Source organism: Thunnus albacares, chromosome 24 (assembly GCF_914725855.1).
Source record: "Thunnus albacares chromosome 24, fThuAlb1.1, whole genome shotgun sequence".
Taxonomy (NCBI): Eukaryota; Metazoa; Chordata; class Actinopteri; order Scombriformes; family Scombridae; genus Thunnus; species Thunnus albacares.
This window is the reverse complement of record NC_058129.1, coordinates 16,850,066-16,877,688: the sequence shown is the minus strand read 5'-3', so window position 1 is coordinate 16,877,688 and position 27,623 is coordinate 16,850,066. Positions and strand designations below refer to the sequence as shown.

Genomic DNA, 27,623 nt, shown 5'->3' with positions numbered 1-27,623 from the left:
ACAATGTAACACACATGAATCACCTTCTGGTCTCTCCTGCACATCTGCTCCTAAACATGCAAAATAACAGAATTTACACCAGGAAATAGATGCTAAAATCTCTGCAGCGCTATGTTGACTACATGACGCAGGGCAGCCTGCTGTAATACAAATGGCACCAAGAAAGTTAAACAAAAGCATCTACAAAACTCATATTAACAGTCAAAACAACATGAAACAGCTAGTTAAAGTAATAGTATTAACAGTAAACAATATGCATTCAATGTTACAACATAAACGGTTCAATTTCCATAGAAAACGATAAAATATCGCAGCAGCATTTTTCCACACAACTTACCCTCAGCAATGCAAAACAGCTCTGTGAGGGACAGAAGGGACGATGTGCAGCAAGGTCATTTCCACAGGAAACATTCATGAATAAAAATTCCTCATTGAGATAAAATTCACAAACACAAATTGTAAATAAGAATTATTAAAGTGTCTTTTTTAACTGTTATACATCCACAAAAGTCACTTGTCAGAGTAAAAATGACAATAATTTACTTTTTCATTTTGTTTGTGAACGTAGAAATCAGACGAACAAACAGTTGAAAGCATCCAAACAGTGTCAACATATAAATGATTCAATTTATGAATTTTATTCAAGCCATTACTTCCCTGTTAATGATCTTTTCATTTGATCCTGAATTGTGAAGCACTTTGTAAAGTCTGTTTCAATATGAGCTCTATAGATTAATTATTGATCATCCTTCTGATGTTTAATAATAATGATTGACAGTGTTTCTACTAGGATTGTTTTCAGGGGGGGTGGTAGGCCTCCTGAAACTACTAGTTATGTTACGGAGCAGGCGTGTCACAGATACGGATACACGGTGTCGACAGTGTCGTCATAGATACGCAGTAAGGCGGTTGTCTGTATCGCTGTATTTCTCTACACTGAGCTGAAATGAAACAAGTGCACAAAAAATAGGTAAATAAATATTAAACAAATATTGACAATATTTATTAACCTAATTTTTAAATATTAACAGTATTTATTTACAACACATAAATAAACGTCGGCCTTATGGATGATAGATGGACCAATCAGTCTCTATCTGAAAAACAAATCTGGATTCTCAGCCTCTATATGGTCCTTAATATAGATCAATGTTTGTAATAGAACAACATAACAAAAGTGACTGATGGGGAATTAATTTGTTTCAACTTAAAGCCAAATCAAGACAACAGTTTGACTTATAAATGAATCAGATGAATCAGCATTTTGTTTCCTAATAAGTGAAAGTGTCAGTTTTAGTGCTGTGTTTACAACAGTTACTGAGGTCAACGACCTTCTAACAGCTGAAGAAAACATCATGTTAACAGAGTTGTTGTGTAGTGTTAGTACCTGTGTTAAAACATCTGTAAGTCCTTTTATAGCAGGTTTGAATCTTGTGCTTTGACTTTTGTTTGTTAGGATGTCCTTTAGTTTGGATAACAGATTGTGCCTTTAAACATATTTACAGAACAGTAATTCATCTAGATACAGGTGGAAGTCAGACCTTAACAGTTTTTTCTGCCTCCTGCTTTGAATGTGTTCATGTCTCTCCATCACCTGACGCCTGGGCTGCCTCTGTGTGTTTCTCTTTACTCCTTCAACTGTTTCTTTAAATCTTGAATCAGTTGCACCTTCTTCCTTTTCAATCACTTCTTTACTTTCTCCTTGTTTTTCTTTCAACACCATTAAATTACATCCTGCAATTCTTCCTCACTTCTGTCTCCTCTCTCCTGATTTCTTCACTCACTCTGAAAATGTAAAAGCTTTCCTTTAATAAATCTGAAAGCAGGGCCGGCTCTAGACATGTTGGTGCCCTAGGAGAGATCAGGATTTGGTGCCCCCCCCCCCAAACCACATTACCCCACCAGTACTGCCTCATCACCACCCTGTCATACATTGAGGAGCAGGTGGACCCAAATGCAGAGACCAGAAAGCTAACTGAACAGACGACTCGACAAAGACTGAACTGAAAACTGAACTTCAATACAAACTGAAGTAATCAGACAACAAGGAACAGGTGGCACAATACAAGGGCAGGCTGGCAGCTGATAGGCTGGGGAAGACACTAGGAGCAGGGCAGGACCGATGAGGCTACTGCAGGCCAGGTGAGAGGAGGAGCACATGAAAACAGGAGTGAAGGAACACACAAGAGAAACACAGAGCAAAGTAAAACCCAGAAAACACAACAGCTCTCAATAACAAGCCAGCATAAATCAAAGTGTCTCTGAATAAATCAACCTAGGTACACAGCACTACAAGCTAACCAATAATCTAATACAGTCTTTCAAAGATACAACTCAAATAACATGAATGAGCAAAAAGACTGGACAACACAAGTGTAACACAGAAAACCAAAAGAAGAAAAAACACAAAGAGCCCAAACCATGAGTCCATGACACACCCGCTCATTCTACAGTAAAAATATGGACAACAAACATCAGACACCACAATGGTTTCAAGATGAAAATATATATTTTTATAAATTACAATTGCTTTTCAAACAAACAAATCACATTTCAAAGAATGAATCAATTGTTAAATATCACTATTATTAACTACCTTTACCTGTTAGTAACATCCAAGACGCTGGCACTTGGTTATTGATAGATTACACTGGATAGATGACTCCTTCCATGATGTCATGTGCCCACAATGTTCTGGGGTTTCATTTATAAAACAGTGTGTAGGATCCACACTAAAATTGTACGTGCACACAAAAGCCGAAAATGGCGTGCACCCAAAAATAATCAGATTTATAAAACCATGCGTACACACGAATGCACGTATATTTCCCTTTATAAATCACAGTCCACCTGGAAATGTGCGCTCATGGATCAGCGTCATATCCCGCCCTCTACACGCCCACATTCAACCATAAACGGTCGATGCAAAAGCCTTCATGAATATTCATGTACATGTGTTTCTTTCGCCGCACCAATCACTCTCTCTGTCTTTAGACGCCTGGCCAATCAGTGTTGAGAGTCAGTGTATCGGAGCCTCTCTTGTCACTTGTGCTCAGCAGCAGCAGAGGAAGGACCGCAACAGGCATGAACAGACATTTAACCTTTTATCTCCCCGTTTTCACACGTATTGAAATTATGTGTGTAACCCAAAACAACCATATACAACCTCAATAAACATTCCTGTGGATTGTTAAGTCAGACATCTCTGGTTAAATGTTTAACACACCCTGCAGTGGGCCAGCTCCCACTTAACCAGTATAAGTAGTTTTTACACCACTCACTCAATATGTAAAATACAATAAACACTATATTAGTTTATATTTACTCCAAAATCCAGCATACAGGTATTTCTCTAATTGACACAGTGAGCACAGGTGGTGAAGATGAGCCGGTGAGGTGACTGGAGAAGGCAGAGTGTGTGTGGCAGCCACCGCTGTGTCTCCAGTGTCTCTGTGCTTGACAATACAGCCGTGTTTACTGTAGCCATTTTACACATATAAACTACATGGGAACTCATACTTGGTGATATATGCACAGTATAACCAAATATTAAAAATCTATTAACGCTCTGTCCTGTAAATATGTTTTAGTTCCGTTTGTTGAAGTTATTTGATGTCATCTTGGATTTCTACAACCAATGATGTTCATTTCATCAGTAAGTTAACGTGGCTAAGGTGAAAATCAATCAGTATTTTCATGCTTAGCTAATATTGGAGAAAGGCAACCCAGACTTTGCAGAATCCTGCCACCTGCCACATCCTGACATCATTCATTTCAGCTGCTGCTGCTCCACAACTGACTCTCTCCTTTGTGCTCCGGGTGAGGCAGCACTGATGAAATGTTGGGCAGACTTTAAGATCTGAGTTGCTTTATAGAAAGATGTTTATGGAAGTTTTGGCTCACTACAAGCCAAAGTACAGATAACACTGCTGGTTTGAGTGTTTCTGATAATGTGGATCTATAATTGATGTTTGATATTAAGTGAAATGAAATGTGTGAGAGGATTATTATACAATCTGCCTTCAATTCACTTCAATTCTGTGTCGTCGATTTCCCCTGTCTCTAAAATGTTCCTATGCATGGGTAAGAGTTTAGGTGCAGGTGCGCACATTGTCCCATCAAGTTTGTTTTTATAGACCGTTCCTGCTTACTCAACAAATGAGATCCCTGGACTGTTCTCGTGGGTTTTGAGTATTTCACTGCAATTTTTCCAGTCATTAAATCAATGACTGATTAGTTTTTTTGTGAGAACAGGTTGCAGCAGAAGCAGTAAAGACTTTTTTTATTTTTTCTTGGAATATACCCAACCAACTTCTCTTGATTTTCTCTCCATTCACTTATTTTCTGTAGAAGTGGTGGTGATGGGAACTTCTCCCATCCTCTCATTTTGTAAATGTAGAGTCTTATTTTAGCTGATATGGCCTCTGCTGACTATCTCTCTCCTCACCATATCAGACAGGGCTGCCAGTCAGCAGGATCTATAGCTGCTGCCTTGATGGACTCACATACTTCAGGATCTGTTCCAGTTGATGGTGTCTGCAGGCTGTAGAGTAGTAGAAGTGTCTGTTGTGTCTGTTGTTGCTTCACCTGCAGGTAAATCTAAACATACATGTAAATATAGTTATTAATCCTTTAGTAAGGACACACAATGATTCATAAATGACAACACATCAGACAATAAACACATCTGAAGCATAAATTATAGATAACGGTTGACCAGAACTGTTCAATTACATGAGTGAAAAAAGGTGAAGAATCCAAGTTTAAATTATTTTAGATGGAATAAGTTATTCTAGCTTTAATGTGTCCTGTAGACAACTTGAATAAATATAGATGGTTGCAGTCTAATATTGATTAGTATTTAAGTTAGCTATGTTCCCTTTATAGTATAGAAATTATATTTATGATTCAACATATTTTATTGCACTAGTGTTACCATGATAACACAAGTATGTAAGAAACCATTTAATAAAAGATAATATTGATATTTGACTTGAAATTAACAAGGTGTAACTGTGACATTCAAATAATAATAATAATAATAATAATAATAAAGACAACATAGCAGTGTATTATCAGTTACACAGAGACCACAAATAAGTGGCTGAACTGACCTGCTTCAGAGAGTGGTGTAGATGGGAGATCAGATGTAACTTCTCCAGCAGCTGGAGGCTTCTGCAGATATTTCCTGAGTGCATCTGGACAGTTATAGAATAGATATCAGCCTGTTACAAGCAAAAACATGTAGCTGCAGAGTAGACAAACAACTGCTGCAGCCTGTTGCACCAGCTGTGTGTCAGTTCAAACTTAGTTATAACGTAAATTATTGTCACTAAGTTGTGATTTATGCTTTACTAAAATAAAAGCTTTGACCACAGAGATAAGTTACAACATAACTCTAATTGCTGCCATTTAGCAACACAGTAATCCAGTAGAGACCTAATTTATTGATATGATATTTCACTATTGATCCAGTTTACTACAATGTGCTACGATGCCAAGTGGCTCATGCCAGCTTACACTTAGTTGGTGCAACCCAGTGCAGAAATCTATGTTTTTATGGATATAGCGTTAGCCATTATCACTGATATTGGTCAGTGAAATTTCAGCACAAAGCCTTACGTTGTAGGAAGGAGCAGTTATCCAGATAGCTCGCTACTGGCTTTCATTCAGTCTCATATCCTTCAATCTGTAACGATATGTGAGTCCAGCAGCTATCGTAGCATCATTATCTAGCATTAGCTTTATTGCTACTTAGCTAGCTATGTTAACATTAGACGACATACCTCTATATTGGACTTTCTTTTCCTCCTCCTCTTTTCTCCGTTTTCTTTCTTGTGCATCTGAAGGTTTGGACCTTTTCATTATGTAATAAAATGTGAATATCTGCCTCTTGACATCTCGTCACAGACTTTGTCTGTGATGCATCATCCCTCTTTTTCAGTGCGCACAGTAGAGGTGCAGAGCAGATGAAACATTGTGAGGATTTTTTTTGTGACTTTTAACTTGTGTGGTGGGACAAGTACATTTCTTTTCCATTTGTTGTATAAAGAAATCGGACAAGCCTTAAAGTCGAGCCGTAAACTCTGTTCTGAATTTATTCTTTTTTAAAAAATAAATTCAGAACAGGATTAGAATTTATTTTTATTATAAATATAACTAAACATTGTTTCTAGAGCAGCAACAGTAAATGGTAAATGGACTGTACTTGTATAGCGCCTTTCTAGCCTTTCGACCACTCAAAGCGCTTTTACACTACGAATCACATTCACCCATTCACACACATTCATACGCTGAATGGGTACAGGGGCTACCATGCAAGGTCCCAACCTGCCCATCACAGGAAATCTCATCATTCACACACACATTCACACACTGATGGCACAGCCATCAGGAGCAATTTGGGTTTAAGTATCTTGCCCAAGGACACATCGACATGCGGACTGGAGGAGCCGGGAATCGAACCGCCAATCTTCCGATTAGTGGACGACCCGCTCCTGACCCTACCTCCTGAGCCACAGCCGCCCAGCTGCAACAGTCATGTTTACAACAGCAAAGTCACTTTATAAACTCAATAATATCTCTGGAAACAACTGTAACATGTCAATAAAATAAATAATATTCCTGACATGAAAATACTGAGTGAAGTTTAGAAAGAAAGAAGAAGACAGACATCAGTCAGTATCAGTCCTTCCTCCTGTCCTCCTCCTCCTCCCGCTGATGTGATTGACTGCTGCAGGTAACGCTGGTAGAGAGGAGAGGCTGCTTTGTCTCAGCCAGCAGCTGAGTTTACAAGAATGAGCCAAATTTGAAGATTGGTGGCAAACTAAGCTAAACAGTTAGACTACATACAGACAGCTTTAGTTTTAGCTTGTTGCTAACAATTAGCTATTAGCCGAGCTAGCGCGCTGTGGTTGTGTAAAACATAGCAGCGGTGGATGAGAGACTGCGGACAGAGCAGTTGAAAATATGACTTTTCTACATGTTTATGCTTGTTGATCAGGTGTATTGATAGAGTATTGGCTTTTTACTCGCTAAGGTGATATTGCACTTAAGAAGTAACGAGCGTAGTTGTCGTCAACTCGAGTAATCTTCACTTCACATGTGATCTGCTGTTCACTGACTTTGCTGTGTGTGTGTGTGTTGATGTGTCTGTGTGTGTGTGTGTTTGTGTTTGTGTGTGTCTTTGTGTGTGTGGGTTTGTGTGTTTGTGAGTGGTTGTGTGTCTGTGTGTTTGTGTGTGTGTGTGTTTGTGTGTGTGTGTCTTTGTGTTTTTGTGTGTGTGTGTCTGTGTGTTTTTGTGTGTGTCTGTGTTTGTCTGTGTGTCTGTGTTTGTGTGTGTGTCTGTGTGTTTGTGTTTGTGTGTCTGTGTGTTTGTTTTTGTGTGTGTGTGTGTCTGTGTGTTTGTTTTTGTGTGTGTGTGTGTCTTTGTGTTTGTGTCTGCGTGTGTGTCTGTGTGGTTTTTGTGTGTGTGTGTTTGTGCGCGCGCGTGTGTGTGTGTCTTTGTGTTTGTGTGTGTGTGCATGTGTTTGTGTGTGTTTGTATGTCTGTGTGTGTGTGTCTCTGTGTGTGCGTGTGTGTTTGTATGTCTGTGTGTGTGTGTGTGTGTGTCTCTGTGTGTGCGTGTGTGTGTGTGTTTGTATGTCTGTGTGTGTGTGTGTGTGTGAGTGTGTGTGTGTGTCTGTGAGTTTGTGTGTGTGTGTATGTTTGTGTGTGTGTGTCTGTGTGTTTGTCTGTGTGTGCGTGTCTGTGTGTGTGTGTCTGTGTGTTTGTGTGTGTGCGTGTGTTTCTGTATGTGTGTGTTTGTATGTCTGTGTGTGTGTGTGTGTGTGTGTCTTTGTGTTTGTGTTTCTTTGTTTTTGTGTGTGTGTCTTTGTGTTTGTGTGTGTGTCTTTGTGTTTGTGTGTGTGTGTGTGTGTGTGTGTCTGTGTGTGTGTGTGTGTCTGTGTGTGGAGGAGAGGCTGCAGTTTGAGAATAAATTACACCAAAACATTAAAAAGTGCTGATAAAAGAACCGGTAACATCGGAGCTTATCAATACTACAGTCTTTAATAATTTATCCTCGGGGCTCGTTTAATACCGGGTTTCGGTACCCATCCCTACAGAGATATAAGTGCACATTAAATAAAACTGCCATACCTTTGATTATTTTGGAGAAAACAGACGTATAAATCGGTGCATAAACAACCGCAGGAAGCTGGAACAAGCGTTGATGTCTGGAACAACCAACGTCTCTTTCCCTCGCCGTTTAATCGTATACAAAGTGAAAAAAGCAGAAATGTGGTGGCAGAGTAAAATCTTTTTTGTGTTAGTGGTAAAAATAAACAGATTATGATGGAACAAATAATTCACTTTTGATGGAAATCCGTCTGTAGACGGAGCTCTTGCACTCATGTAATCTGCTTCTAACGCTACATGATTTCTTCTTTATTCAGATTGAAGAACTGCAGGTTGTCAGAGATCAGATGTGCTTCTCTGCTCTCAGCTCTGAAGTCCAACCCCTCCCATCTGAGAGAGCTGGATCTGAGTGGAAACTACAGTCGGGACCGTTCAGAAAGGAATCTGCAGTTTGATTTTCTGGAGAGTCCACACTGTAGACTGGAGACTCTGAGGTCAGACACCATTTCTTACTTCTGTGCTGAGATTAATATGATGTGAAAGTTGTGGTGACACTAAACTGCAGACATAAGGATGATTTTTATGAGGTAAAATCTCCTTCAGATTTACACATTCAAATGTTGTTTTCAAACATTTAAATACTATTTAAAGCCTCCCTCCAGTGTATTTTGGCATTTTTGAGATATTTCATATTTTTCTGAGTCATTTTCTGACCATGTTGATTAGCCACAATGTTCACCAAATATTTGTGGACAAATAACTTCATTTTGTGCTGAAAGATCAAAAATGTCAGCTGTTTTTAAAAGTGAACAATGACGTATGACTATAGTAGAACGCTGCAGTCATACGTCATCCTCATAAAATCCCTTTGTTTTTGTGAGCGTCACATAGGCTACTGATACAGTATCAGGCGCCTGTGTTTCATACTAAATAGTCTACTGGATGCAGACGTGCTGCAACAACAGATTAATGCTTCAAATATAAATCATTTATTTCAGTTAAACACTCTCCAACCAACATGTGCACAGAAAATAAGGTTTAATGTGGTTAAAGCAGGAAAGTCAGTAAATCAGTGTGCAGTGATGTATAAATGAATGTGGCTGATTGTTACAGTATCTGTTGTCCACAGCTGTTTCTACTGTATGAAAAGCTTCTCCTTCACTTCATTAAATCCCTGCAGCATCTGAAGTCAGCAGGACTGATATGTTGATAAATCTGCAGCCTCTGAGAAGTGCTGCGCCAGAGCGCAGTGCCGTTACGCACCACCGTTCACTGTGTTTACCTTCATTAAATCTCCTGATGACACCAGGCTGCTACAGTAGAAACACACACACCTCTACACACACACTGTTAAAACTTCCTGTAAAAACATTCAACAACTGGCAGCAGGGTTGCCATTAAGTTACTGTAAAATTAACATTTTTTTACTGTTACTAAAGTTTACAGTTTCGTGCTGTTAATGAAAAATACAGTATAATCTGGTTTTTCATGGCTTTAGTAATATAACTGTTTTTTTTCTTTTACAGTATCTTACAGTTGATTTGTTTGATTGAACTATTTAGTTTATATCTTTTTACAATCATTTTAATAAACCTATTTTTAACCTAAATGAATACTGACTTAGCAGGTTAAACACATAGGAATAGTCACAATACATACAATTAAAGACACTTTTGTTAAGAAAAAGGTTTTAATAGACCTGGTTGTCATTCTTCATAAAATCTCTGTCCAAAGCTGGCTACAAGCACATAATGCAAACCAGAACAAAATGTTCTTTAGGAATGAAGAACAGAGCTAAATCACTGATATTTCAATCATGTAATTACAATGTAAGAGAAAAAAAACACAGCTTCTTATTGCACTTGACTTTTTATTTGAATATAAAGTTGGAAAGTTCACATGCAGAACAATTGCATGTTAAACAAAAAGCTGAAACAGAGCGTTCTCTCTCAAACTGTCTTTGGCTTTTTGATGGAAATAGTAGTACAAGGCACTTAGGCTCAGAAATATTGACATGATCAACTATACAGTATCACCTTTTTTGACTAACAATATATTTCAAAATATGAAACAGTGTTTAGAAAACCAAAGTAGGTGACCAGAACAGAAGAGTTCAGTTGAATAAAACTGCATCATTTGCTGTTAAGCAGCTTTTAACCAGAGGACTGTTCCACAAAGCAGGATTAGAAAGGCAGATAAGTGTGAAAAGATGACATCATCATGATAGTGTTTTGAATCTGTAAAGCAACATTTGAATGAGCTATTTGGATATGATTCAATTATGATTGACAATTCAAGTTCATGATAACAAAGCAAATTTCAGCAGTTTTAGCATTTTTAAAGTCATGTGGTAAACTTACTAACCTTGCTTTGTGGAGCAGCAACAGTTACAGACAACTGAGCTACATCACAGAATTACAAGCAAACTCTCAGATAATATCTGGCTCTATATCATGTAACATCTGAATATACTGGAGATATTGTCCAGCCTTAAGGCATATCAGTGGTACAAATAAAAAGATGAAGATTACATAAATAAAAGATGTTTTGTCAATATAATGCTGTCTGTCAAAAACAGTTGAAATATAAATGAAAATATAATGAACAGCAGCAGACATGTTACATCATGTCCAAATATGAACTGTATGTCAGGCTCTAACAAGGAACACGGTTAAGTGCAGAAGTCCAAGTATTGGGCGATGGCAGGGGAGTGAGTTAGTTAATGACTTATGGCCCAGTCAAAGACACCAGTTCTCCCAGTCCAGCCTTGGTAGCCCTCTGACTGTGTGTGTGTGTGTGTGTGTGTGTGTGTCTGTGTGTGTGTGTGTGTGTGTGTGTCTGTGTGTGTGTGTGTGTGTGTGTGTGTGTGTGAGATTGAGAGGAAGAAAGAATTAGACGAATGAGACCAGCTGGTGTTTTGATAAATAGAAGCGAGTAATGGGATTGAGTAATCCCACCATCTTAAATGAAGTCCCACTTGAAGTCCATGAGTTTCCTCAGCAGAGTGGATACAAACTTTCAAACATTCAGATCTTTGTTTTAAATCAATTTTGATAACATTAAAACATCTGTGACCACATAGACTTTATACTGATCCACACTGAGCATCTTTTTGGTCTTCATATTTAATGTAAGATGAAAAAGCTGCACTGGCTAATTCACTGTTAAGTCACTGTGTGTTTATTGAAGTAGCAGCATGTTGTCATTAATATTAATGAAGCTCTTTTTCACTGTTTGTGTTTGACAGTTTTTAACCTGCATCCTGTTGGGTTCAGGTGTTTGGAGTTTCCATTTTCTAAACTTGTTCATTCTAAAACTTCTTCAGCTCTGAACAGATAATGAAACATTGAATGATTTCAAACACAATAATCTGCTTCTAACGCTACATGATCTCTTCTTTATTCAGATTGTGGAACTGCTGGTTGTCAGAGATCAGCTGTGCTTCTCTGGTCTCAGCTCTGAAGTCCAACCCCTCCCATCTGAGAGAGCTGAATCTGAGAGGAAACTCTTTGAGTTCTTCAGACAAGAAGCTGCTGTCTGATCTTAAGAAGAGTCCAGACTGTAGACTGGAGACTCTGAGGTCAGTAGAGAGTTGGAGTCAGTCCGTGCTGGTTTCAGCAGTTTTGTATTAAACACAGTTAGTATCAAAGCAAAGATCCAGTATTTCCTGGTGAACCTCCAACCTTCTCAGTGGCTGCTTTCCTCAGTGAAGCTGTGAGAGGAGAACGGTGACAGGCTTCAGGATCGGACACAACGACAGAGAGAGAGAGAACAGTCAGCCAATCAGATCAGCCAGAAGCTTGTTGTGATCACGTGTTTGAGTCGATGTGAAGACGACTGTTGTTGTTGTTGTTCATGTCTGCAGGAAATAAAGCTGGATTACAGCTGACAGCCTTACAAGATGTATAGAGACAGTGGTCCTCATTCATCCAACTGTCGTACCATCAAATCTGATCTGAAAGTGTTTGTTCTCTCATTTCAACACTAAAGAATTGATCAGTTCATCTTTGTCAGAGCTCTAAGATCAGTCTGACTGAAGCCTGCAAATCACTGGCTCTGATTTCACAGAAGCATCATTACGTTTAGTAACCATGTGGTCTTTATACAGACCAGAACCTCTGCTGAAGTCCAGGAACCACATCTTTATATCTGTCCATCACTTATTTTGTTTCCTCCAAATATTTTCAATGACAGCCTCCATTTTTATTTGTCAAATGATATTTCAAAAGCAGATAAGATGTTGATCAACACACAGAGACTCTTGCTTTCACTTTAACAGCAGGTCACATGTAACAACAGTAAATGTGTCACTAAAGTGTTTGTGCAGTAATGATGTGTTCATGACTCTCTGCACTTTATTTCCTCTGTGTACTTCAGTGAAATCTGCAGAGTAAACAGACTTGATGCCAAAAGTCTCTGCAGGTGTGTGAGATCGGAGCTCAGTGTGTTCACTCCAACACGTTAACATGAGAGCTGAGAGGAAGCAGGCTACGCTGCACAGCTGCTCCACTTCTGGTCTGAACAGGACTGAAGTCCCTGCTGGTCTTTATACTGGATGTGCTGCATCACTGACTGACAGCTGATGAAGTGAGTCTCACTAAACACTGATTTATGACCTCTGTTGTTTCTTCTTCTCTCATCAGATTGGAGTGGTATGAGTGAGTGAACATCCAGGAGTTCGTGTTGAGAGAGGATCAGCTGTATCCTGATGATCCAGAGAGGTTGAAGCAGCAGCAGCAGCAGCAGCTTGTGTGTAGAGAGACTCTGACTGGGCCATGTTACTGGGAGGTAGAGTGGAGAGGAGAGCTTCATCCAGCAGTGACTGACAGAGGAATCAGAAGAAGTGGAGATGAGTCTCAGTGCTGCAGACTGAACTGAACTGATCTGAGAACAGCTCCACTGTCACACACAAAGTCAAGTCCCCCATCATCCCTGTGTGTTCCTCTGGATCTGACAGAGTATCATCAGCGTATCTGGACTGCTCTGCTGCTGCTCTGTCCTTCTACACAGTCTCTGCAGACACACCCAGACTCCTCCACTCAACCACCTCCTCCACCCTCCTCCTGGACCTGAGTCTCAGTCTGGATTTTGGTCCATGTGGATCATCTCCAGCAGAGGCTTGTTTAGAAACACTTGTAAAAATCATTCGTATTACTTTCAAACATGTGACCATCTGTATCTGTTGAAACCAGAGTGACACTGCAGATTATTGCAGAATCACTTAACACTATAACCGTTAATTTACAGGATTTATAATATGGCATCTGAATTTACTTTACTACTGCTAGCCAAAGTACGACCATTTATAAATCTAAAAAGATGTTGAAAAGCTGATTCATACCTTAATTTCAAGCTGACTTAATTACTATAATGCACTTTTTACTGGCCTCCCAAAAAAAAAAACACTAAGAGACTTCAGCTCATTCAAAGCTCTGCAGTTCAGATATTAACCAGAACCAAGGGGGAGAGAACACATTAGTTCACTTTTAGCTGCTCTGATCCAGCTTCCTGTAACATTCAGTATTGACTTTAAGGTCCTCCTCCTCATATACAAACAAAGCCCTTAATGGGCTAGGACCAAGCTACATTGCTAAATCCCTTGTTAACTATTTGCCCTCAAGAACACTGCGATCATCTGGAGATGACCAACAACAGCCGAAAGAAAATCGGGAATGCAGCCTTTGTCAATTACGCCCCAAACCTATGGAACACACTACAGATAGATATCGGGAAGCCAGCTCACTAAATATTTTACTTTATTTTATACATTCTATGTATTTTATGTGTTCACTTTTTTATTTTATTTTATTTTATTCTTCTTCTTCTTATTATTATTCAGTATGCATTCTATTTTATGTGTCAGTGGGTTTTATCTTCTACCTTATGTCATGCAATCTATGTAATTTTAGTATTTTTCACTTTAATTTTCTCTTCATCTATTTTATCTTATTTTTATTATCAAGTGGGCTTTATTTTCCATTTCATGTTACACGGGTGCTGAGGTCAGTGGTTGGTAGATTTGAGAAAAAAGACTGTGGTTTGTGTTTGGTCAGCTTTGGGTTGCACCTGACACAGAGAAGACCCACAGTGAGGTCAAACCCGAGGGAAGATGTTCCGTTAATCAAGACCGGTGGTGAGTCTGTGTCTGATGGAGAAATGGGAGATTCTTCAGAGACCTATGCACCGTATATATATATATATCACATATATATTACACATTATGTATTGTATATTCACTTTATTTTATCTTATGTTTATTAACGTTATCAGAAAAAAGTTCAAATCATTCTTTGATCATTGTGTCATAAATTATATTCTCCTTCTTTGGCACACAGCATAGCCTCCTCCCCCTTGCACGCATGAGAATGTTGGCGCGGCCAATCAAGAATTTAGTAGGCTAGTAATGTGATGCGGAAACAAACATCCCTCAGGATTATGTGAGATCTGTCAAATAGAGGAATCAGTGCAGCATGTAATTTTTCACTGTTATAAATACTCTTGAGAAGGAGAAACATTAAAGAGGGAAATCAGGAGTCTATTTCATTATATGAAAGAAATTAGTGTTCAGTGAAATATAGGAGATGAGTCATAACATTTCTGATATGCAAGAATGTTTGTTGCTTCACATCTATGAGACTCTGTGTTTGTTCTGTTTCATTTAATTAAAGATTAAACATGACAATTAACTTTAGTCTTTGTTATTTGATAACCGCTAATAAATAAAACAATTTGTATAGTAGCAAATAAAAACTGACTTTGGGCAATTTGATTTCTGACCAACCAAAAAAAAACATTAATGTTGAACCCTGTATACAGTTAGCTAGTTTAGTCCAGTGGTTCCCAACCTAGGGGTCGGGCCCCTCCAAAGGGTCACCTGATAGATCTGAGGTGTTGTGAGATCATTAATGGGAGAGGAAAGAAGAAAAAATAAAGTTCTGATACACAAATCTGTTTTCAGTTTTTGGACTTTTTCTCTAATCTTTGATTTTTGGTGAAATATTGGATCATTTGAACATTTATTGAAATGAAACCATGTGAGAAGTTTTGAGGGTAAAAATCACTATTTGGTGGAGCTGTTAACAACTCATAGACATCTGACATCTGAAAAAAAAGTTGTATGAGAGAGAGTAGCTGCACCAACATGAGCTCCTGAATACATCTCAAACTTGGACCTAAAAAGTGGAACATTTTGCAAAATAACCTTCAAATAATCTTCAGAAAGGACTTTAAAGAAGAGGTAACAGCATTAATCAGCAAGAACAGAGTAGATATCATCTTTGGATATAACAACTAGCTAGCTGCCAACTGCTAACTGCATTTTTGTTGTTTAGTTGAATATTGTGAATAAAGTTTGTGTGTTGATAGTAGCGAATAATAAAAAGTCAGACTCAGACCACGTCGTGTCTTCTGCAGATCAGAGACGAGCCCCCACCACTGCCAAGAGGTTCTCGTCTTGTATGTTTGTATTGTCGTTGATTCCACCCCCTTAGTACCCCCTTAATCGGGCCCCTGCCACTGTATTTGGCTGCCGGGAGTTTTAAAAGCCAGCAGCCTGTGTGTCCGTGAATGCGTCATGTTGTCGCACACTGTCAAGTTAACGATCAAGGTGATGTGTGTGTGTTTTTTTTTAATCTAGGTAGGAGGTAAAGTACAAATCGGCTGCATTGAAACGCAAAGAGCGAGAGAGCAAGAAAAGCGGATCATCAAGCTAACGTTATTGCTAGCACTACTAGCCTGACAGCGGCTAACGGCCAGACTATCCAACCTCACTTTGCTGTGTGTTGAGCGGGACATAAACATCGACAAAGACAAAGTGGCACCATGAAGGAGAGGAGGATGAAGTTTTAAAAAGGGACCGTGATATGTACAAAATTGGTTAACCTGTTGGGTTTATTTTGTTCTATGGAGGATGGTGGAAGACACAAATGGACTAATTTACACTAAACTACAGCAGGCTGAGCAGGGACAACACTTGGTGAGTGAAACATGTCACTTCCATAACTTATGGAAGTTATATAATGAACTGGATCTTATACTGGGACTGACAAGCCCGCCGAGGCTTTGAATAAGGTGGATTTCCCCAGTTTTGCATTTCTAAGTGGTTCAGTCACCTGTTGACTGTGTGGTTTGAGAATGAGCCTGTGCAGAAGCTGCTTGTTGCTTGTGAGAATTCATTCCTGCAGAAAACAAGAGTGAGTAAGTCGTGTATTTGATACATGCAGTGATACTTTATGACATGAACACAAACTCATAAAGAATGTACATAAAGAAATATGTGTGAGTCATGTATCTACAGTATGATATGTGCATTGTTTCTTTTTGATGAGAACATAAATATGCTGTCTAGATGCCATCTTAGAGTTTTCTAATTGAATGTGATGTGGTTTGTTGTATTACACCACTATGAAACACTCTGTTTTGATAAAATGACATGTTATCCTCCGGTATACCTTATTTCTTTATAATGACCTGTCTGACTTGTCCTCTGACCACACCACTGCTATTATTAGTGCTTAGTTTCACACTTAATTTAGTTAACCTTGATAAATGTTTGAGGTCACAAGATGATAAAAAGTATCATACAAAAAAAGAGCAATTTCTGTTCATTTATTCAGATTTTTCTCTAATTGCGCTGCTCTTTTCTTGGGAAATACTGAACGTTTTCACCTTTTCAGGGCTCAACAAAGATACAAACATCCATAATTAGTCTCTTTCTTAACTTAAATGTTGGTTATGAAGAAATCAGTCATAATGTGAGATTAATGTGTTTAACTCCATGTTTTCCGCATCTCGGCACCTGTCTGTGTCACTGCCTGTGGTGTTGTAGACTGTCTGCTTTGTGTTTGATTAGACAAACCGCTGTGTCTATTTTATATTTGAATAGGCCTTGTAGTGTTGTAGACCACCGTGTCTAGTTTATGTTGATGTTATTCCCGTGTAAGAAAGACATGATACTGAGTCAGTGCATATTTCTTTATATCTTTCAGCAAATAATGTAGCAATCAGCCTGCAGGTGAGGTCAAGTGTCATTCATATTAGTGCAAAGTTTCACTACATCTTAGTTGTTTTTTTTGATGAATTGTGTAATCGATTGAATTATTGCTGTTATTAACACACACCTCCTGACATCCACAGCCTGTCTCACCTGTTTCCAAGTTGTCAGATATAAAGACTGATATAATTCAGGCCTGCTGGTGGTAAATAAAGCTTATTTGTTCTCCAATTCTGGATTTTCAGTGTATTTCTTTTGACTATTCAGGTGTTTTGAATGTCCACCAGCTGCTGGATGCACCCAGGACTAAACTTTCTCTCCACAGCTTGTTCAATCTCAGCTCTTGGTGTAAACATTTGCATTATTACAGTAAGTGCATTAATGAGTCTGCTGTCTTTGAGTTTTTCATCTTGTATTATTACAGAAGAGATTACAGCCCCTGAACATGTTCCTGTTCATATCGACTGTCAGTGTTTCAACCAGCATCATCGTTTCATCATTGCATAAGTTGTTTCAGGTTTTTTATGTAAAAATGCAAAACATTTAGCAGTAGTAGTGCTGATAATATAAAACTTATAAGACTGCTCTGTGATAGCTGATGTTTTTTTCTGTGGTGCTTTCAGGTGTTGTAGTAACTTGTGTCTTCTGAGTTTTGACACTCGGCTGAAGAACAGCAGCCTTTTGATTTGATGAAGAGACCAAATTTGTATTTTCCTTTTTAACTTTTAAACTCTAAAGGTAGTTAAAGGTAACTTTAACTTTTGACTGTTCTGAAAAGATGCAATCCTGAACGCCCTAATGTCCATTTTATCACACTAGCACGTGAATGCACCACAGAAATGACTCTCTTGTACACACTTTTAGTTCAGTCTTTCTTTAGCTGTACACAGTGTCATTGAAAGGGCACCTTCATAATGTAAAGACACTTTTTATTTTCATTTTCAGCATCTTTTAACAGCATTAAAACATATTAAAACATCGTTACTTCCTACAGTTCTGTGCTATTTGATTTTTAAAGCAAAGATTTAACATTGGTGACTGTTAGTTATTGAAGAATTCATTCTTTATCATACAAAATAAACACATTAGATTTATTGTCCACCTCATTCATTTCATATGTACAGAGTCTTCATACAGGCATACTGTTGAGACTTGTTGACTGTCGAGTCACCTGTGCAGGTACATCTCTGACTACATGTACACAAAGAAGCAGAAGGAGTTTACATGCAGCAGGTCAGTCAATCACAGCAATAGAATAACGCTGCCATCTGCTGGTGAAAGCAGGCTACTACTGAACAGTTTATCTGCTATTGGCTGCTCTTTGCTGTCAAGTTATTCTGAGAGATACCAGTCGGTACCAAACACCAGCCAATAGCTCTAATTCACAACAGACAGACTTACACATCACTGATTTGAAGGATAATCATACTCTCAGTTTTGGAACAACATTTCCCATAATGCTTTAGGGGGATAAACCGGACGTATAGCGTTGCCATGGATATACAGACATCATTGGATTACTTGGATACTGAAGAAAACTTATGGGGAGTGTCTTTTAATTCTAAGCAGATTTACGGACATTTATTGGCGATGCACATCACAAATGATGATATCGTCGGGAAGTGTAAGTCACGCTGAATCTAAAAATGTGTGTATTATGTATGTGTGTTCAGATTTCAGTCTTCTGGATTATTTCGTTTTTCAACCAGTTTAAACTAATAAAAAATGCTGTTGAAAGTTTCTAGAGGTCAGAGTAAAAATATATGTAACGGAGGAAAACCAGCTTTACGCATTAGGGAAGCTGTAACAAGAAAATGTTTGGTGTTTGTGTTGAATTACAGTGGAATCAAACTACCATTCCCGGCAACGCTTGCGGCGGCGGACCGGAAGAGGCGGAGTCTGAGCCAACATGAGGGAAAATAAGAACATGTCCGAGTCCCCCTCTCAAGCGGGAAAAGAAATACCGGCGAAAAAACAAAAACTAAGCAGTGACGAGAACAGTAACCCCGATTTATCAGGAGACGAGAATGTAAGCAGTTCAACCGTGTTGTTTCTTCCGCTACAGAAGTCCCATAATTAGCTCCTGGCGAGTTAGCTTCGTGCCAAAGTAGCCGACCGGCTAAAGCGGTTAGCTAGCAGCTTTGTCCACCTGGAAACAGCTGGTCAAACGTACCTCTAATGTAAACTTGTTTATTAATATACACAGACAGTGTCATACTCACTGATTATCTGTACTGTGCATACTTTGGTGACGTTTTTAATATGCTCAGACTACAATCATTCACGTGTGAACTAACGGTAGCATTAGCAGTAGCAGCTAATACAAGTGAAACAGGTAAAAGATCAATTGAATTGTGACTTATGGCAGACTCTAGTTAGCTATTTAATTAAGGAGACGTAAACTTTGGAGTTGTTAGAAATAACTAGTTAATAACTGTTACAACCAACTTGGAAAGTAAATAATCGTATCACAGTCATCTTGGTATCTGATATTATTTACTTCCTCTTAGCAAATATGAACTAACGTACAGTCAATAAAGTGCATATTGTTAAACCCTTTGTGCAAGGTTAAAGTGATTAAAGGTTAGTGACTAATGTACATGCTGCAACAAAATCTTATCGGTAAAAGTTACAGCTAATAGATAAAATACTCATCTAATTTACAGTATGACTGTGGCAGAAATAGATGGACGTAATACAGATTATTTTTCACATCATTAGGGTGATAGTGAGTCTTTTCCACAATGCAACAAGTGTGAAAAGCAGGTAATTCCTATAGGGTTGCAACTAAGTATTATTATCATTATTGATTAATCTGGCGATTATTTTCTCGATTAGTTGTTTGGTCTAGAAAATGGTGAAAAAATGTTGATGACATATCCTAAAGCCCAGGATGAAGTCCTCAAATGTCATCTTTTGTCCCGATGAACAGTCCACAACTCAAAGATATTCAGTTTACTATCATAAAAGACTAAAGGAACCAGGAAATATTCTCTTTTGAGAAGCTGGAATCAGAGAATTTGGATGTTTTGTTTCTCAAATAATGACTCGAAACAATAAATCTATTAACAAAACAGTTAGCGATTAATTTAACAGTTGGTAACCAATCTAATTTAGTTAATCGATTGAAATGATGTGGTTATTGAATCTTATTATGGGTATTTTCTGAGTTTTTCCTCTTTTAATAACCCATATTAGGTTGCAGATCTCCATTTCTATTAGATTAGTTAGATTTTCTTCTGCGTGTGACATCAATTAACTTGTCAACAGTGTTGAAAGTTAGGTGTGTTTTGGTGAAACCCATCTAACAAGAAGCACTTAATAAAAGTTCCATCCTATGTTTGTTTTTGCTTGTCAGCCAGTGATAATTTGTGTACAAGAGTGTGAAAACAGATACTGGTAACAAATGTTGTTTCTGTCATTGTGATGTGAAAAGTAAGCACTGAGTCTCTGTGAGAGAAGTTAGTTTTAACTGAGAGTCATTTCTGCAGGATAAACCTGAAAGACACATCACCTGTATCTTTTTGCATTTGTAGGATGATGCTGTCAGCGTTGAGAGTGGGACCAACGCAGAGCGCCCGGACACACCCACCAACACTGCCAACGCCCCGGGCAGGAAAAGCTGGGGCAAGGGCAAGTGGAAGTCCAAGAAGTGCAGATACTCTTTCAAATGTGTCAACAGCCTGAGGGTGAGTGCACACACCATCCTCAACAGTCTGATTACCCACCAAATGAACACCACACATCAGGTGACTTCATTTCACCCTCTTGAGTTTGGTTGATGATCACATAATGATTTCCGCAGGAGGACCACGGCCAGCCGCTGTTTGGAGTCCAGTTTAACTGGCACAGCAAGGAGGGAGACCCGCTGGTGTTCGCCACAGTCGGGAGTAACAGGGTAAGCGATGATGAACCAACCTTTTGTATTTCTAAATGGCCGTTTCTTGATATTGCTTGTCTGTTGTTGGACTGTGATATTTAAAACATTCATATTTTAGATTAATGTGTTTTAGCTCATATATATATATATATATATATATATATATATATATACACACAGGTGTACACATCAACTTTTTCTTTGTGTAAAAAACTTCTTTTGTCATTTGTTGACGTCTCAGTCCAAATTTAACTCGCACTGTCTTTTCTTCACCAGGTAACTCTGTATGAATGTCACTCTCAGGGAGAAATAAGACTCTTGCAGTCTTACGTCGATGCAGATGTATCCTTTCACCTAACCGACTACTTCCTTGTTGTCTTATCAGGACATAGTTGCTCTTGTTTTTAAACAGCTATCACATAACCTGAATGACAGAAAACCAAAGTAAACACATTTAATTACTAGTCAGTTTAGAATTCAAACAATGTCTGGATTAAGATAAGGCCATACTTCTCGTCTTTGCTCAGAAATGTGGTTTGTGTCTTTATCTTCTGGAAATTATCCAAACAAAATAAAAACTATGCAGAGAACTGGTGCCAGATGAGGGAAAAAAAAAGTCTCAGTACAAAAGGAAAGAATGAATAAACCTTCTCTTGATAAAAGTTCAGGAAAATGATCTCTAGGAAACTTTCAGTCTTGTTTTCCTTGACTCAAGCTGTTCTAAGGCAGATGAGAACTTCTACACGTGCGCCTGGACCTACGACACCAACACCAGTCACCCCCTGCTGGCTGTAGCCGGGTCCCGAGGCATCATCCGAGTGATCAATCACATCACAATGCAGTGCATCAAGGTACACTTGATCTTCTGTCAGCTGAAAATAAAACGTGTGCAGAGTCAGCGGACTGGATCAGTTTGTAGGAACCTTGAATCGTGTGTTCCTCTTCCTGAACACACTGATGCAATATAAATATATCTGATTTAAACATTTGAAACGTTATTAATGGAAAACTGATTCTACGGCACAGTTCACTGCTCAGAAAGAATAAATCTGTCATGTCTACAAGTAATACTTTTTTTGTTTTGTTTGTTTTTTTTAAATCCAGCATTATGTGGGTCATGGGAACGCCATAAATGAGCTGAAGTTTCACCCGAGGGATCCAAATCTCCTCCTGTCTGTCAGTAAAGGTAAAAAAAAAAAATCAACTTCAGTAATAATGAAAAACATTTATACAAAACTAAAGCTTTCTAAAGCAATTGTATGTAAAAACGGTTGACTGTTTGGAAGCATTTGTATGGATGGATTCAATCTGAGACATTAATGAAACTGTTAGAATAGAAGTGATCTCACTGCTTTCATTATTGTTATTCTGTTCAATTACATCTATACTATTAGATCATATTTAACAGTCTGCAGCTGTATTCTTAGACGTTGTGGCAGATTGAGAAGCTCAGCCTGTATCCAAAACCAGCGCAACACGTCTCTGATACGAGTGTGACGTAACAAGGCCTCGTTTGGGATGGTCGTATGATTATTGGTGCTGTGAAACGAGGCGTCGCCACATCTTACTGCAATACGTTTGCTTTGAAAGGTCGAAAATACTGTCAAATAGTCTGCTTCGAGTGTAACATCACTACTTTCTAATCACATTTTTCTAAAAGACGGATAGTCGGCCACATATATTCCTTTGTGAGGTAAATACAACAGCAGTGACACATAAAAAGACCATATTCTTATGTAATAACTTCAACTTTGATGGCTTTATTGATCTCATCTTGACAATAAAAGTTCTCTCTTATCTGGTTTGCTGCTTCCCTCTTTGTTTATAACCACGCATATAAAGTATAGAAAACATTAAAGAAGTAGATTACAGTATCGCAATTTCAATTCAGGAGCACAATCTAGACAGTAAAGATGTTGTTAGACTGCTGACGGATAGCGAGGATGGTTCAGGGTGTTGTTTTTACAGCGTGATTGTCAGGTGGTTCCTTAATCCGACAGTGTGGTTTGTTTGATGAGGGTCATGTGAACAGCAGCAAGCAAGTTTAATCTTTAATTTAATCATGTGAATGTTAACTGGGCACATTTCATGTTTTCTTATGCTACATCCACACTTATACGTTTTAGTTTTAAAAACTTCTGCTACATTTACGCCCAGCGTCCACACTACTGCACCTGCTGACCTCGTTTTTTGGTTTGAAAACTGATGGGATTGCGTTTTAATCTGGACGGTCTTTTGAAAACGATGGCGCAGATCCCCACGTTCACTTCCTGATTGGGTGTTGTCAGTCACGACGTGTCCTTCCCTGATTCGTCACGCCCCTGTCACGTGACCCTTTTCCGGAAGAAAAGAAAGGACATCAGCCTTGACGACCAGTGGTTAATTCAACATGTATAACAAATTACATGTGTTGCTGACCTTGGCTATGCTAGCAGCTGGTCTTCTTCTATAGTATTTTCTGACAGTAAGCAACCAACAGCAGAGTAGACAATCTGCTTCCTGCTTACACCGGCACGCACATGCCCAGTGTACGTGAATGGTCATGTGATATTCGTTTTCACGCGTGTTAGCATGGACAGAGATTATTTCTGAAGCGGTGCTAAAACGCTTGTGCGGACTGAAATTGTTTTCATTTTAAAACGCCAGGATCATGATTGTCGCTGTTGGATCGTTGCAGAGGAGGTGAAACTTCAGCTGTTCTACTGCTGCGTTAAATTAATTAAGGTGTAAAGAGGAAAATAAATATCTTTCCAGTGTTTGTTCAGTTTTCCTGATGAACAAACCGTCCGTTTTACGCTGTATCTCTGTTTCCTCAGATCATGCCCTTCGTCTATGGAATATACAGACAGACACATTAGTGGCCATATTTGGAGGTGTTGAAGGTCATCGAGATGAAGTCCTGAGTGCTGTGAGTAACATCTAATCACAGCTGCCATCTGAAGAATAATCCACTAACACAGAAAAACTAGATGGCATTTAAGATGTGTTGTTGTTGTTGTTTTTTCATCCAACTGCAGGATTTTGATCTCTTGGGTGAAAAAATTATGTCATGTGGGATGGACCACTCCCTAAAACTGTGGCGTATTAATTCAGAGAGAATGCAGAAAGCAATTCGTGGATCTTATGAGTACAACCCCTCCAAGACCAACAGGTTAAAATCACACACACACACAGAAGTGGGATTTTCATGTCACATTTTAATCCGTGTAAAACGTTTTGATCCAACGTGTTTTCTTCAGGCCTTTCGTCTCACAGAAAATTCACTTCCCTGACTTCTCAACACGAGACATCCATAGAAACTATGTGGACTGTGTGCGGTGGCTCGGGGACCTTATCCTTTCCAAGGCAAGTTATTAGTGAGTGTAAAGACACAGAACGTAAAGAATGTCCTAAAATTACACATAATTTATCTGATAAAATAGCAGAATGTCAAAAAAAAAAAATGGAGGTGAAACAACAGTGTGAGGTAGTTTAATAAGCTAAAGTTATTAATTAATCTTTCTTGTCTCCTCGTAGTCCTGTGAAAATGCCATTGTGTGTTGGAAACCAGGAAAGATGGAGGACGACATCGACCACATTAAACCGAACGAGTCAAACGTGACGATTCTCGGACGCTTTGATTACAGCCAGTGTGACATTTGGTACATGCGCTTCTCCATGGACTTCTGGCAGAAGGTGAAATATCTGATTTTCCATCTGTAGCTGCGTATATGGTCGTTTTATAAATCACAGTTAAGAGTTTGTTCCAATTGCTTTACACACATAATAGATGCAAATCAACTACAGTCATAATAAAGTCATGGCAAAATGACTTTTTATTTGTAGATTGCTTAAACAGTTTTTAATAAATATAGAAGAAGAAACTGAAGGACAGTTTTAAAAATAATTGTGCATAGTGTTAATCATCTTGTTTTTAATCAATGAATATAGATAACCCTAACCCTATTTACCTTTTCAACCCTAATATTGATGAGGTGCATTTTTTTTAAAGGTTTTGTTGCATTAAAATTGTGTGTTTTCAGCTTTAAGTCTGGAATTAAAATCTCAGCACAAACTCAGACAAAGTGTTGGTTACATCTTGTTCCTGTTGGTAATGTTTAGCCTTCTGTGATGCTCTTTCACAGATGTTGGCTTTGGGAAACCAGGTGGGGAAGCTTTACGTTTGGGACCTCGAAGTGGAAGACCCACACAAAGCAAAGTAAGTTAACAACGCCGGAGGAAAGAGAGTTTTTTTTTTTTTTTTATAACAACAGATAAATCTCAGTTTAAATCCGCATCCACAGCCAGGACACTACTGATGACTGTCAGCTGAATCTGCCAGAAATATGAATGAAATGTTTCATAGCAGACTGAAGCAGGTGTGACGTTACACACAGCTACGGCTGTCATATCAGTGTCATCAACTCTGCTAAAGTAGTTGCAGTTGACTCTGCCAGACATCCTGAATCACTGGCTTTGGTTAAAACTTTCTATTTCAGTATGAAAGGTGTAGACAAAATAATAGAAACACCTAACTATACAAAGTTAATGTTTTTGTTGAGATTGTAAGAGGTGTTCATCTTCAACTCGGCGTGTTTTGTGAAGCAAATATCCTGTTAACTGTCATGATTCTCACCACAATGCATCATCTGGAAATGTTGGTGATTGATGCAAACAAAAACTAACTTTTGACCACAGTCGTATTAAAACATTCAAGGCCAACGTAACATAAAAAGTAGTAATTGAGAATGAGGTGGCGGTATGTTTTTATTTACTGATGTGATCGATCAGTTGAGATCTAGAACAGTTCTGCAAATCAATCATTCAGTCATCATTTTTATCAAGCAAATAAAGAAGAAGAAATGATTTTCAGTTGAATATCTGTGTTTTGGACTGTTGGACAGACAAAACAAGCAGTTTAAAGACACCTTGCCTCACATTAAATTCACCAAAATAATAATAGTTTTTGCCTTTGTGTTTAATTGTATACATTACAAATAATGAGTTGAATCAAAAACAAGCTGAAATATTCCTCTTTGTGTAGTTTCAGTCTTGCCGGTCACAGAGCTGAATATAGAGTGAAAAACACAAACGTTTGTTATACGACGGCAGCTTGTAGGACTTTATTTCGTGAGGCTCAGTGTGGATTTCCTGCAGTATTTGATTGATTTGCTGTCAGCATGTCTACGGTTGTTTTAAACCTCGCTCAACAGTCTCCTCTCTGCTCCTCAGGTGCACCACACTGACCCTCCCCAAATGCACGTCGGCCATCCGGCAAACCAGCTTCAGCCGTGACAGCAGCATTTTGATAGCTGTGTGCGACGACGCTTCGATCTGGCGCTGGGATCGACAGCGCTGAAGAGTTTCGAGCGAAGGAATTCGGTTGTTCCCCTTGCTCACCTTTACCCCGCCCCCTCAACGTGTCGCCCTGTCGTACAGATCTACACTGCAAAAAAAAAAAAAAAAAAAAAAACCCGTCCGTTTGAACATTTAGTCTCCCGTGTGGTCTTAAAAATATTCCCTAAAAAAAAAAAAAGGTGGGAAATTGTGCCGAGATGAGGTGACTCCGTTTGTTTCTCCAGCCAAGGAGATTGTTTTCATTTCCTGTTTGTCTGCCAACAGGAGCTTTGAGAAAGAAAGAAAAAAAACAGCAGATTTATAAGAAGTTTTTAATCTAATAAAACATGATTGGTGATGTGGGATTTCTGTTATTAGATGAAGGTTTTTTCAGCCACAGCCATGAAAGTAAAGTTATACTTTGTTCTAAATCATAAGTGAATGTTTTAACTGTAAGAAATAGGAATAATAAGAGTATGTTGTAATGTTAAGCCCTCAGAGTGCCTTCTAGCTTCCTATGCAGTGTCATTATTTGGAAATTATTAGATTAATCAATCACCCGATTTCTCTGATATCAGGGAAATAATTTAGAGACGAGTGGAAGCATCGGTCATCTCATCCATCCGGCAGGTTTTTTCACTCTTTTTAAGAAAAACACAGTAGATAAAATGACCAAAGATGGATTTTTTTTTTTTTTTTTTTTGCAGTGTGCCACCTTTTATATTCATGAGTTCACAGAATAAAAATTAAGATTTCTCTTTTCCTTTTTTTGTCTTCTAAGTTTTCCTACATTCCTTTGCATCTTTTTTTTTTTTTTTTTTTAAAGCCCATCTGGTTTGTTTTGATGCCCCCTTCCCTCCCTTCCACCTACACACACACACACACACACACTTTGACTGTTTTTGCGTCATTCAGTGTGACATTGGAGGCTTTATTGAGTGCAGTCAATAAAATGTTTGTTTTTTTTGTAAATTGAAACTCTAGAGTCAGTTTGTGCAATTCAGAGTATTGAAACTGAAAAATATTGTTCTTTTATTTGAATCTTGTGTTATTTACCAGGCAAAAAGTCACATGAAATTACATTGGAGTCATTTGTAACAGGGGAGTAATTAGGCTCAGTTGGCATTTGATTAAAATACTTACAGTAGAAAACGGGATTTTCTTTTTGAGTCCCAGTAATAGCCTAAAGGTCAGCTGAAGGGAGGAGTGGAGGGTCATTTTGCCTTTATGGAGTCCTTGTATTTGAATTTATTTGGACTTGAATAAAACTTATTTTTCTACACACACTATTGTTCATTTTCTGACACCAACTTCCCC

General features: G+C 38.5%; 2 protein-coding genes across 2 annotated transcripts in view; both read left to right on the top strand.

Moving 5' to 3' along the window:
- Window positions 1–15,080, top strand: part of LOC122976773 (NACHT, LRR and PYD domains-containing protein 12-like) — a 197,501-nt gene extending 182,421 nt beyond the window's left edge. The window contains exons 15-17 of the mRNA XM_044345438.1: window positions 8,436–8,612; window positions 11,525–11,698; window positions 12,762–15,080. Coding sequence (XP_044201373.1) covers window positions 8,436–8,612; window positions 11,525–11,698; window positions 12,762–12,780 — 370 coding nt within the window. The 3' untranslated portion in view covers window positions 12,781–15,080. The remainder of the gene's footprint in view (window positions 1–8,435; window positions 8,613–11,524; window positions 11,699–12,761) is intronic.
- A 3,265-nt stretch (window positions 15,081–18,345) lies between these two features.
- On the top strand, window positions 18,346–27,590 carry eed (embryonic ectoderm development). Its single transcript, XM_044345442.1, has 13 exons — window positions 18,346–18,734; window positions 18,952–19,139; window positions 20,647–20,799; window positions 20,916–21,008; window positions 21,267–21,332; window positions 21,716–21,841; window positions 22,095–22,176; window positions 23,807–23,898; window positions 24,008–24,141; window positions 24,230–24,335; window positions 24,507–24,665; window positions 25,115–25,188; window positions 26,202–27,590. The coding sequence occupies exons 2-13, from the start codon at window positions 19,020–19,022 to the stop codon at window positions 26,326–26,328; spliced, it is 1,332 nt and encodes a 443-aa protein (XP_044201377.1). The 5' UTR covers window positions 18,346–18,734; window positions 18,952–19,019; the 3' UTR covers window positions 26,329–27,590.
- The last annotated feature ends 33 nt before the right edge of the window (window positions 27,591–27,623 follow it).